The 14,244-nt window shown below is 37.8% G+C and overlaps 1 protein-coding gene across 1 annotated transcript; it reads right to left on the bottom strand.

Moving 5' to 3' along the window:
• Positions 1 to 6,062: 6,062 nt before the first annotated feature.
• LOC145100018 (serine/threonine-protein kinase-like protein At3g51990) lies at positions 6,063 to 7,893 on the bottom strand. The gene has a single exon (XM_079037458.1). It carries the CDS (start codon positions 7,675 to 7,677, stop codon positions 6,322 to 6,324), a length of 1,356 nt encoding a protein of 451 aa, XP_078893584.1. The 5' UTR covers positions 7,678 to 7,893; the 3' UTR covers positions 6,063 to 6,321.
• Positions 7,894 to 14,244: the final 6,351 nt, after the last annotated feature.

The following is a 14,244-nucleotide window of genomic DNA, read 5'->3' on the forward strand; positions in this document are numbered from 1 at the left end:
GTTTATGAGTAGATTATAAAAGATACGTAAAGAATTAAGGTTATTTTCTATAATTAAAAAAAAATATTACAAAAATATCCATAAGTTTCTACTTAAGCTAAATCTCACAATATCCTTAAGGAGAGGGCGAAGTTCTTATTGTTAGATTTTTCCTCATATCTTGTTTTTTCTAGACTTTTTTTTTTAATTTAAAGAAAACTAGCAAGAAATTAAAAAGACAACTAAAATTAGGTTAACAATCCAAACAAACCATCTAGGTAAAACCTTATTGTTGAGAAATCACTAATTTCTTCAAATGTGATATTGCACTTCGGTGTTTCATTGGTAATGATTAGATCATTTCAAAATATCCAAATCCCCCGTAGAGTGACATACACACCTATTTTGCAAGCACGTGAAGCTTATTTCCACCATGAAGGTTATATATCTATCTGAAAATATCTTCCATTGCTACCCACCCATGTTGGAGCTTGAATATCGAACCATTTAGAGACATTCCTCCAAATAGAAGAAGCAAACTGATAATGGTACACATCACACCCAATTAGGTGGAGAGACTTATGATTTATAGAAATTTAATTTACACATCAAACAAAACAGCAAGAGACGGGTTATCAGGTAAGAACGATGATGGAGCATCGGTGGGTGACCGAGTCTGATCAGGAGATTGGACCTGCTTCGAGGACTGGGCCTGTTCGGGCGACTGAGCCTCTTCTGTTGACTGGGATTGTTCTGGTGATTGGGCTTGCTCCGAGGATTGGGCTTGTTCAGGCGACCGAGCCTCGGTGACAGGAGCGGGATCATTGCAAAGCCCACAGCTAGTGAAAGGAGCAGTCGGCTGTTGCGGCGGGCTTGGAGCAAGAACCAATGGTGGACTAGAAAATGATGTATCGTCAAAAAAGCAACTAGATGAAGATCATGAATAGAGGCCCGAGTTGAAGTGCTGTCAAAAGGAAAAAAGAGCTCATCAAACTTGGCATGCCGGGTAATAAACACACGAGAGGAGCCGGGATCAAGACATTCATATCCTTTGTATTGGGCACAATAGCCAAGAAAGATGCAAGGAAGGCTTCGTGGCGATAATTTGTGCTCCGCATAGTCTCTTAAGTAAGGGTAGACTTGACATCCAAATGGGCGAAAATGATCATAAGATGGAGCCCGAAGAAACAAAACCTCAAACGGGGATTTATTATTCAATACCCGAGTGGGAAGTCGGTTGATAATATGAACAGCTGAGCGAAAAGCATGGACCCAATAAGAAGACTGAACATGCCCATTAAATAACATGGCAAGACCGGTTTCTATAATATGGCGGTGTTTACGCTCCACCCGACCATTTTGTTGTGGAGTGTACGGACATGAAATACGGTGAAAAGTACCATTGTCTTCAAGCAAACGCCGTACATGATGATTCAAAAACTCTGTGCCCCCGTCACTTTGAAAGACTTTAATTTTAGATGAAAATTGTGTTTGAACAAACTTAATGAAGGCCCCAAAAACGACATGGAAACCGGACTTGGTTTTGAGCGGATAGAACCACATAAAACGAGAAAAATCATCCACAAAAACAGCATAATAACAATAACCATCGATCGAAGTAACCGGGGATGGCCCCCACAAATCACAATGAATCAAGTCCAATACATTTAAAGCACGTTTTTCATTAGGTTCAAAAGGTAAACGATGCGCTTTAGCAAGTTGGCAAGGCGTACAAACAACGGGTGATGGTAATATAGATGTCACCGAAACGTGACCTAATTTATTCATAAGAGAAAGAGTATCAAAAGAAACGTGGCCCAAGCGGGAATGCCAAAGCTCATAGGATGCTCTTAACTTCGAACAAGCAGTAGCCATAAATGCTGTCGGTTTATTGGATAGAACATATAATCCTTGCTCACATCGCCCCGTTGCTAGAACCTGCTTCGTTGCCCGATCCTGGATATAAAAATGAGGTTGGGAAAACAAAACATCGAGACTATTATCGGTAGTCAATTTACTAATGGACAATAAATTTTTGGTGATCATTGGGACAACGAGAACATCCCGCAATTTAATATTATTGCGAATCATAGATTGACCAATATGAGATACGGGGAGAACATTACCATCCCCAAAGGCAACCTTAGAGTCCCCAACATAAGGCATAGGTTGAGAGACGGATGCCGTGGAAGAAGCCATATGATCGGTGGCACCGGAGTCAACAAACCAGTCTGGGGCATTGGGTGTTACACGACATTGAGCATGACAGGCTTTGGCTAAATCAACATTTGATCCGGGTTTATGAGTGGCATATGATGAGAGATGTGGGCATGCACTAGCATAGTGGCCATTGGTTCGGCATAATTGACAATGGGGAGGACGACGCCCACGCCCACGACCACCCCGAAAAAAAACGACCACCACGACCACCGCGAGATGTGGGGGGATGGGAGGTAGCAGAAAGGGACACTGACGGGGAAGCAGTCCCATGTAGAGAGCGCAAAAATAACTCATGTGCCTCGGCTTGGGCAAGAAGATCTCGGAGAGTAGTGAGGGACCGAGAGGCCCGAATAGCGGTGGAAAAAGTCTCAAAAGTCGGACCAAGACCACATAAAAAGCAGTGTGTTTTGTCCGATTCATCAACAGGATGACCAACAGCAGAAAGTTGATCACAAATGTTCTTGAATTTCCTTCCAAACTCAGCAACAGTGGAGGTTCCCTTGGAGAATTGGCGCAGTTGATCGCGGAGGTTCTGAATTCTTTCGACAGAGGAGTGGCTATAAGCCACCTCAAGCGCAACCCAAATCTGTTGAGCCGTTGACAGGCCAACAATCTCGGAAAAAGCTTCTTCAGTTAAGGATGCATGGAGAAAAATAATTACTCGCTGATCAGCAGAGATCCATGCAGCAAATTCCGGGTTTGGCGAGGACTTGCCATCAGTGAGAACCACCGGATCAGGTGCGGGAAGAGACCCATCTACATGGCCCAACAGATTCTGATAGGTGAGGAGGGGAATCATTTGATTTTTCCATAAAAGATAATTGGTAGATGACAATTTGTTGGATATCAGATGAAGAATTGTGTTCATGGATAGGGTATGATCGTGAGAAGAAGAAGAAGCCATGGGAAGATTAGAGATGCAGAAAACTGAAAAGTATGGGAAAGAAAGAGAGAACGACAGGGAAGAGGAATAGAAAAAGGGTGGGATTAATGGGCTCTGATACCATGATAATGGTACACATCACACCTAATTAGGTGGAGAGACTTATGATTTATAGAAATATAATTTACACATTACAACCTCAAAGAATTAAATACTATACATAAAGATAATCATGAGTAGCTGTTAAGTTTGTCTAATACAAACTCACATGAAACAAAAGCATGGTCTAAACACTCAACAACAAATCGAACGGTGGGGCTCAAAATCGAATCCACTTCAATACCTTTATGGCTAATATTTCAGCACGTATGAAGTTGATTCAATCGAGTTCTCCAAACAAAAAATTTATTTTTCTAGGAACACAGTTGTTTCGCCTTGTAGTCGTATCTATCTCACGATGAATAACTTTGTTAATTATCTTCCTCGTATTGCAAACTGTGAAAATCTCAATATCTCCACTTATCTGTATCGCAAGACACATGAAAATCACTAATCAACAACATTAGATTATCTAATTGACATTGTTCCTCCATACCACAAATGGGCCACCACCAATTCCAACAACCATCGGGATCAAGTCTATCGAACATTGTACAATCACAATGAAACTCCAAATCGTATAGTCTCATAAATATAATTCTCAAGGTAGAATCTATGATCCAAACATCTAACTAGAATTTTGATTGTCTCCTATTCCCGACCATTCTTATAAGCATATTATACAGAATAATATTAATTGAACTCATGATTCTAGCCCAAACGACATCTCCACGAGCATGTTTAATATGAAAGAGATCATCATCATTTACCATAAATAACATTCATAACTTGAACCCAAAATGATTTCACAGATAATATATTTGTCTATAGAGATGGTACTTCAAACTCAATAAAAATTACTAGAATATCCTTATACTTGGATTAATATGAGTCACAAAAGCTCCTCAACAAAATGATTATTTTTATAAAAAATATGATTTTTTTATACTGGATATAAAATGAGTTGTTGTTGTTGTTATTATTATTATTATTTGGGTTAGAAAATGATAAAATTTTGTCAAATTCTTTTTGAAAAATCTACCTATGAAAGAAGGTTATGACATCAGTCTTTTTATACTAGACATGTATTTTAAATTATATTAATCTATTAAAAATTTTGATTTTTTTACTATTAAAAAAGTGGTCAAGTGACGGTCACATAAAAACATTTTAAAGTCAGCCCGTGTTTCCATTTCAAAGTTGGCCTGCTTTCTAAAATATTAAGGATAAAAAATGTTAAAATGACAATAATATAATTGAATGGAAGTATATCACAACATTTTAACTCTTTCAAATAAAAATCTCTTTCAAAATAAAAATTTAATAAAGAATCATGAATATAACAATGTAATATTAATAAAAACAATAAAAGTCTTTAATATATAAAAGATAAAAATATATTATTTCTTGTGCATAACCTTTAATAGTTTCAAAGTTCTGAAGTAATAAAATATAACTCAAATTATTTACGGACAAATGCATTCAATACATGACCAACCACAATAGGTACAATCAATCAAGGTATTCAATCCAAACAGTTATTTTTTGTTTGAAAACAGGAGATAAATTTTAGCCTTATAAAACAATAATCATATCTGTTCACTCATGCCGACAATTGCTAGTGTTATATTTCAAGAAACGTTAAATCTATTCCTCATGTTTAAAATATACATTATAAATTGAACTTTATCTAAAATATACTATTATTTTTGTCCCCTTTGAATTAGTAAACATAATCAAGTACTTTGGTAAGTAGCCAAGTGTTGTCTTACCAACTTACGAAAATGTGGTGTGGTACCCATTGCAAGTAGATTGAATTTGTTGGTGCACCTACACCTCCACACACACTCTTCCATCGGGGCCTCAATAGTCACGCCCAAATTCATACATATCCACCAAATTATACCTTATTATATACGTTTCATACCCTAATTTCTAACTTTTCAATTCATTTTTTTGGTTGTCAAATGTATGTACAAGGCCGGTCCTGAAAAATGAAATATTCTTAAAGGCCCAGGACGAGCAAGAAAAAAGGGCACTTATCTTTATTATAATTTTATATTTTTAAATAAAAATATATAATGAAAAAAATTAGACCTTGTACAGTTGCTCACTTTGTCCCCCTCTAAGCCTCCTCTATATATATATATATATATATATATATATATATATATATATATATATATATATATATATATATATATATATATATATATATATATATATATATATATACAACCATTAGAGCTCCACAACATTCGTATCAATCTTCCTATGTTTGTAGCTTCAAAACAATGTCGCTATGATAGTTACATAGAACATGTGGATATGCATGATAAGCAGGCGGAACTTCAGCAGATGATTTATGCGCCGGGGGGTGGGGGGGAGCTACAACTAAATTTTATATTTTTGGGTTTAATATGTATAAAATTAAAATATCAAATGCTATTTGTAACAAAAAAAAATCAGTGGGGGCCACAGTCCTCCATCGCCCTAATAAAGCTCCGCACATGATGATAAGAAGTAAAACCTTGTTACAAAATAAGACAATCTTATACCGTATTTGTTTTTATTGGAAATATACGATGTCAACAAGACAAATTGATTTTTTTTTTCATTTAAAAAGACAGAATCTTAATTGGCAGAAAAACATTAAAACCCTCGTTATATTTAATATAAAAATTAACATTGGAATTGTTTAGTACAAGTCCAATCCCATATAATATTATCATGTTGACATATATGAATCTTTCGATAACAAATATTTTGATTTTGTCATCCAACCCGTTAACACAAGAACATGGATTTCCATGTAAAGGAACAAAACCATTAAAAATTCATAATGACAAAAACAAAATCAAATGCTATAAAATGCACAATAGGAGATGAACAACATGTTTGATATCTTTGCACAATGAAGAAATACAAAAGAAACAATACCCTTCTCGACCTTTATTTCAAAAGATCAAGAGTGGTATCTATTCTTATCGATGTTCTTATCAATTCAATGACAAGAGAAATAAAATGATTGAAAAACAAACTAAGTACATTCAAAATTAATCCCACAATGTAAAATCTAAATCAACCAAAAAAGATGATATCTTGATTCTTGAATTCTTGAATTCTTGAATTCTTGAATTCTACCCAACTGAATGATGACGTTGAATTGTATTTCCACCAAGAACACTCCTAAAACTAGATCCTTCATTTTTAAATCTAGAACTTCGATGAACTTTACGTTTTGTAGTCAAATCTTGATCATTCTCATTCTCAACTTTTCTAGCCATAAGATCCATCAAATTGTTTCGGAACCCTAAATCGGAATAAACCCTTCTGGGATTACTCAATGGCTTCCCGTCGTCAGCAGCACCGCATACGGCGGCGGCGGCGGCGCCCTTTGGCCGTGAAGAAACGTGACCCACTGGTCTTACAGTGTCGACCATCATGCAGGGGTTGCTTAAACCATTCCATGATCGGAGAGGAACCAATTTAGTCAAGAAACTTAGGGAATCGACGATTTCGTTCATGGAAGGTCTTCTCTCCCGACAAGATCTCACACATTTGGCGGCAATCACGGCCAATTGTTTTCTTACGGAAGGATCTTTAGGCGGCGGAATTCGAGGATCAAAAACAGTCAAAAGCTTACCTCTTCTAATCAATGGAATCGCCCAATCGACGATTGACGGTGGCGAATGGCTGACGTCAATGGCTTTTCTGCCGCTAATTATCTCTAATAATAGAATTCCAAAACTGAAAACGTCGGTTTTAGTGCTGAGATTATCCGGTGTAACATAACCCGGATCAAGGTATCCCATGGTTCCGGCCGGCGGAGTAGATAGAAGGCGGTAATCATCCACATGACACCGAAGGGCTAACCCGAAGTCGCCTAATCGGGCGTTGAAATTCCGGTCAATCAGAATGTTGGCTGACTTAATATCACGGTGGATCACCGGTGGAACGGAGGAATGAAGGGTGTCGATTGCTTTCGCAGTTTGTAAAGCTAACCGGATTCTCCGCCCCCAATTCGGCGGCTGTTGACTGATATGGAGGGTGTCGTAGAGTGTTCCATTGCACATGAATTCCACTACTAGCAACCGATTTTGATGTGGGGTGTTGGTGAATCCGACTAAATTAACGAGGCGAGGGCTGTGGATTTTTGACAGGATGTCGATTTCGTTTTCGACTTCGTTCTCCGGCAAGGTGGAGATGGCGGAGTGACGGTGGTTGTGATGTGAGGGTTTTTTGACGGCGACGAGACGGCCGTTGCGGAGGAGTGCTTTGTAGACTAATCCATGGCTGCCACGACCAAGGAGCTTCTTTTCAGAGAAATTATTGGTGGCTTCTTCCAAATCGCTGTAGTCAAAGTGTTGAATCTTCTTGTTGATGGGTTGTTCCAAATCTTCATTTCCTTGAAGAAAATCGCCGGGTTTTTCTGATTTCTTGGATGGAGTATGAACTGTGATGGCTGATTCCGCTTTACAAGACAAATATCCCATCCAGAAAATCCTGGTTTTGTTTTGTTTGATTAAATATACATATGGAAGTGATCGGAAAACGAAACACGGCGGAGGCGTCGGTGGTTGTGGTGGTGGTGGTTAATGAAGAAGAATTGTGAATAGGAAAACAGGATGATGAAAGGGGTTAGTTATTGAGAGGGTGGTAGACCTCCGAAGTCAAAGAAGAATCCATTGGAGATCACAGGAAGGAAATGGTGTACCCCACCGTACACGATAAGGGCATGTAACGAATTAATTTCTTCTGATCAGGTCAAATACCTAATTTACCTCTAAAAAGTTACTTCATAGGGATACCACCATTAGAAATGGAGATATAATACAAAAATAATAAATTATTAATTTATCAATTTCGAAATAAATTATTTTTAACCTTTTTTTTTTTTTTTGGAACTTTAAGATTCACATCGAGTGATTTGAAAACTAGAAATATGTCTATATTTTACAATATTAATATTGAATGAATCGGTAATTTTTTTTTTCTAAGAATAATAATTTGTTTTAGTTTGGGTGCAAATACATGTTAGTGTGTTTAAATTCTCATGTTTGTGGGCTAAGAAGGAATGTGGGCTACTATTGTATAAGCGTCGGACCTAATGGTGTACCGTTCATAAAATGCAAGAGTAAAATGATCAAAAGTATGAAGTTGCAGTAGTTGAGGGATTGAAGCTCGTGTTTGATATTCTCAGTAGACACACGAGTCGTTTAACTGTGGTTTCCAACCCATTGCTCTAATCCGAGAGAGAGAGAGAGAGAGAGAGAGAGAGAGAGAGAGAGAGAGAGAGAGAGAGAGTCTTAATCTTGTCTTTCATTTCTCTCTCATTTTGTACATGGAATATAACTATAATTTACACAAGGACCGATGTTTTCTATAATGATGACTTATATAGACATTTTCTGTAAAAAGGTCTATTGAACAGGGACCTTTTGTGACTTACAGAAAACAAATTCTACATTGGGACTATAGCTGTAATTTACACAAGGAATGATGTTTTCTGTAATGGTAACTTATATGAATCTTTTCTATAAAAAAGTTGTTGAACAGGGACCTTTTGTGACTTACTGTAACGACCGAAAAATACAACCAAATTTTAAATTTTTCAAAAACATCTCGATTCCATAAAATCTTTACAAAAAGGTTTTCAATACAAAACATTTATCGAGTTCCCAGAATCATAACACCACGAAATCATGAAGAGCGGTACGATCACGCCTTCGCCTTGCCACGATCTCCTGAAGAACCTGAAAAACATGAAACCACAACTGTAAGCCCGAAAGCTTAGTGAGATATCCCCAAAATACCAACCGCAATACCATACACGCATAACATGCCACAACATATCCAAACACAGAACAGCCCTGCTCTCCGGGTCTACTGTGTGACTGGTCCGCCGCACCGGCCAACAGTCCACCAGGTTCACCCTCTGAGTCTATCCGCATACATCGAGTCTGCAGTGTGATTGGTCCGCCCATTCCCGGGCCTTCAATCCACCTGGTCCACTCTCTCTGAGTCTACAGTATGACTGGTCCGCCCGCACCGGGCCTTCAGTCTGTCTGGTCCACTCTCCGAGCCTTCGGCACGTCTGGTCTGCCCCTAACGGGACCTACAGCCTATCCGGACCGTTCGCTGGGCCTACGGGACAACCGGTCCGCCCTGGGTATCTTGGCCTACTGCACATAGCAGGACCCGCCTCAACCCAACTCCAGTCCAAACATCCATGTGCACATACATACATACATAAAGCAAATCACAGACTACAAGCAGATCTAACAGATCACATAACATATAATCATCCTAACCAGGATACTGACCTAACAGGTCACTAGCATAGCACCTCTCTATCTCTCAGGATACTGATCTCAATCAGGGCTCTAACATACACCATCCTAACTCTCAGGATGCAAACATATCACATCACAACAACATAACAATAACAGAGCAACAACTACCCGGATCTCAATCCGATAAGGGCCGACCTTGGTGCCTTAGACCCCGTTGATATAGTGAGGATAACTCACCTCGAAACTGCCGACTGAAGAGATAATCCAAGCTACTCTAATCACTGATACGATCTCCACCACTGGTCAACCACCTATGCACTGAACCCAAACAATAAACAACAATTACTAGAATTCCCCTGGAAACCACTGATCAACCCTTGGTCAAAGACAAGGTCAAAGTCAACCCCTGACTGACCCTACTCGCCGAGTCAAACCTATGACTCGCCGAGTTCCCATACTCAGAACTTCTCTCAATCAGCGACCTAACTCGCCGAGTCACCCCAAGACTCGCCGAGTCCAACAACTCAGAGTCCACTCGCACACAACTCACCGAGTCATCCCTTGACTCACCGATTCTCGATTCAACCAGAGAATATCGGAACTCTTCAACAAGACTTGCCGAGTCCAAGAACAGACTCGCCGAGTCTAAGGCTATCATCAACCTACTCGCCGAGTTGTTCATACACCTCGCCGAGTTCCAGGCTATCTTCATCCGACTCGCCGAGTTGTTCTTCCAACTCGTCGAGTCCCAGCTCATCTTCAAGCAACTCGTCGAGTTCACCCATGTGACTCGCCGAGTACCACCGATCTGAATCCATTCAGAAGCATTCCAGGCCATGCAAATGACCCAAAACATAGATCTAGCCTTATACAACTCATCCATCACGTAAAGTGGCAAACTTTACGTGAATCCAAAGAGATCTAGGCCTTATTCACTTATAACTAGGGTTTGGGACTTGCAAGCTTCACTAAACACTCCAACATAGGGACTTTCATGCTCTCTGATTCTCCTCCCTTCCAGATCTGAGGTAGCAACCTCAGATCTAACCTCTAGACTTCCATTTACATCCATAGGCAAGATCCCACAAACCCCAAATTGAAGAAACAACATACAATCAGACCAAGAACGAGATATTACCTCCAATGGACGCCCCCAACTGCAATGAAGTTGATTCCAAGCAAAGCCCCTTGCCCCAAGCCTTCAATTCCCACAAAATTCCTTCAACAAACTTCTCCAATGCTCCAATCCTCTCAACAATGGAGCTCCTCAGCGATTTAGGGTTTCTGGAACTCAAGAGGGAAATAAAGAGGCTGGGGAAGGAACATAATGTTCCTTATATAGGGCTCAACCCCGAGAATTAGGGTTTTCTCCACCCAGCGCCTACTCGCCGAGTCCAACTCATCGACTCGCCGAGTCGGCTACTTAACCACGCGACCCAGTCGCGACTCTACTCGCCGAGTCCATCCATGGACTCGCCGAGTCACTCTTTCCCACTTAACACTTATAGCCCTTCAACTCTACTCTTGCTATTTCGGGATGTTACACTTACATGGACCATATCTGCAAAAACAAATCCAACACAGGGACTATAACTATAATTTACACAAGGAACAATGTTTTATGTAATGGTGACTTATATAGGCTTTTTCTGTAAAAAGGTTCACTAAACAGGGACCTTTTGTGACTTACATGGACCATTTATGCAAAAACAAATTCTATATAGGGACTATAACTGTAATTTACACAAGGACCGATGCTTTCTATAATGGTGACTTATATGGACCTTTTTTATAAAAAAAAGGTTTACTAAAAAAGGACCTTTTATGACTTACATGGACCATTTCTGCAAAAACTTATTCTACATAGGGACTATACCTGTAATTTACATAAGGACCGATGTTTTCTGTGATGGTGACTTATATGAACCTTTTTTGTAAAAAGGCTTACTAAATAGGGACCTTTTTTGACTTACATGAACCATTTATGCAAAACGAATTCTGCACATGGATTTAACTATAATTTACACAAGGACTAATGTTTTCTGTAATGGTGACTTAGATGGACATTTTCTATAAGAAGGTTTATTGAATAGGGACCTTTTGTGACTTAAATGGACCATTTTTGCATAAACAAATTCTACACAAGGACTATAACTGTAATTTACATAAGGACCGGTCTTTTCTGTAATTGGGACCTTTTCTATAAAAAGTTTTACTAAACACGGACCTTTTGTGACTTACATGTACCGTTTCTACAAAAACAAATTCCACACAGGGACTATAACTGTAATTGACACAAGGACCAATTTTTCTGTACTGGTGACTTATATGGACCTCTTCTGTAAAAATGTTTATTAAACATGGGCCTTTTATGACTTACATTGACTATGTATGCAAAAGCAAATTCAACACAGGAACTATAATTGTAATTTACAAAAGGACCAAAGTTTTCGGTAATAGTGACTTAGATGGATCTTTTCTATAAAAAGTTTTCTGATCAGATGTAACAAAAGAAAAAATGTTGATTTGTTATAGCAATGTACTTTATAAATATATTTCTAAAAAGGAAAAAAATAGTTGGTTAAAAAAAGATGATTTGATCAGATATGACAAAAGAAAAAAATGTTACTTTGTTATAGCAATGTAGTTTGTAAGTACATTACCAAAAAAGTTCAAATGGTTTGGTAAAAAAAGATTTTCTGATGAGACGTGACAAAAGAAAAAAAAGTTGATTTGTTATAGCAATGTAGGGATGGGATTTGGAACCGGAAAACCGGACCGGAACCGGAACCGTTAGAACTTGAATATATAGAACCCGTTTTGGTTCCGGGTTTGAAAATTGACTTTATCCGGGTTTTGGGTAATCCGGGTTTGGATCCATCAGGTCCGGGTAAAGTGGGTCTAAGAACCAGAACCGGTGTTAGGAACCGGAACCACTTTTAGGGGCCGGAACCGGTTTTTGTTAAACGTTTAAAAAATGCATCTCATTCGTTTTAAGTCAGATTGACATGCGGTTTTTTCCAACGTGTAGTTTAGAGTTTGTACATGAGTTTAGACTATAAATTTGTCATTTTTGGATTTATATTCATTGATTTACAGTCCCTCAAATTCGAGATATCAAAGTTGAAAGTTTTTAGTTTTTCAGCTTTTTTGTATTTTGTGAAAATTTTAGAACATGCATATCCGAAGTCGGATTGACATGAGGTTTTTTCCAACTTGTAGTTTAGAGTTGTTACATGATTTTAGACTATAATTTTGTAATTTTTTGGTTTAATATTCAATGATTTACAGTCCCCTGAAGCTGGGATATCAAAGCTAAAAATTTTCAACTTTTTAGCTATTTGTTTTTGTAATTTGTATTATGTGAAAATGTGAACACATGCATATCTCATTTGTTTAAAGTCAGATTGACATGAGGTTTTTTCCATAGTGTAGTTTAGAGTTTGTACATGATTTTAAACTAAAATTTTGTCAATTTTGGTTTCATATTCAATGAGTTACAGTCCCTCAAAGACGGGATATCAATATGAAAATTTCAAAGTTCAACCCACTACGTAGTAAGTAACTACCAAAAAAATCCAGTTTTTCTGGTTCTAAATCCACTTTATCCGGTTCCAACCTACCCACTTTGATGTTTTCGGGTTTTCCGGTTCTAGACCCACTTTACCCAGTATTGTACCCGGAACCAAACCGGAACCGGTTCCTATATATCGGTCCGGTTTCCGGTTCTACAAAATCTTGTTAACTGGTTTAGGGTTTTTCGGGTCTGGGTCCATCCGGTCCGGGTTTGGACCCACTTTCATCTCTATAGCAATGTACTTTGTAAGTACATTGCCATAAGGGATAGAACAGTTGGTTAAAAAAGATGATCTAATTAGATGTGACAAAATAAATAAAAAAGTTGATTTGTTATAGCAATGTACTTTGTAAGCACATTGGTAAAAAGGTTTAAATGGTTTGGTAAAAAAGGTTTTCTAATCAAATGTGACAAATGAAAAAAAATTATTTGTTATAGTAATGTACTTTGTAAGCACATTGCTAAAAAGGTTAATACGATTTGGCAAAAAGGATGACATGATCATTAACTTAACAAGTAAAACAATGACTTTTTCCAGTTTTCTCAATTAATTCATTCTTTTGCATTAACTTAAACATAAAAACATGAATTGATTGCATAAAAGGAGAAATTGCATAATTCACAATAAAAATCATGAATTCTCTTATATTGATGCCTTCTTTATCTAGAGTTACAGTGTCCAATTTCTTTTCCATCTAAACTGTCAAAAAGAGTTGTTGAAACTTCATTGGCTCTTTATATTTTTGGAGTAAAATTTCTTTCCAGATCCATGTCTGATTTATCCAGAACGGCCAAAATATTTATTTGTCCTTCATTATTTCATGATTTACTGATTTAATTCGACACCCATGTCTATCTTTTTATTTTAAATGATTGATGTGGAAAGAGCCATATAATTTGGACTCTTGTAGCAAACTCAGTTAATACCACCCAATAAATGCGTCAGATCTACAACTTGAACTAGATAAATCAAGATAAAAAAAGCCAATATGTGAGTTTTTACATGGGTGGGTGCATTTTGTACCCTACTGCTACCACAACCGACTTGGGTATAAAAAAATTCAAGTGAATTAAACCATAAACAACCCCATTAGACTTAAGAACAGAAACGAATTGATTTGTAGACCAATTTGTTTAGCTTTAAAGGATTATAATAGAGACTTATACTGAAGTATTACTTATAGAGTATT

Source organism: Lactuca serriola, chromosome 1 (genome assembly GCF_051521515.1).
Source record: "Lactuca serriola cultivar US96UC23 chromosome 1, Lser_US96UC23_V15, whole genome shotgun sequence".
NCBI lineage: Eukaryota > Viridiplantae > Streptophyta > Magnoliopsida > Asterales > Asteraceae > Lactuca > Lactuca serriola.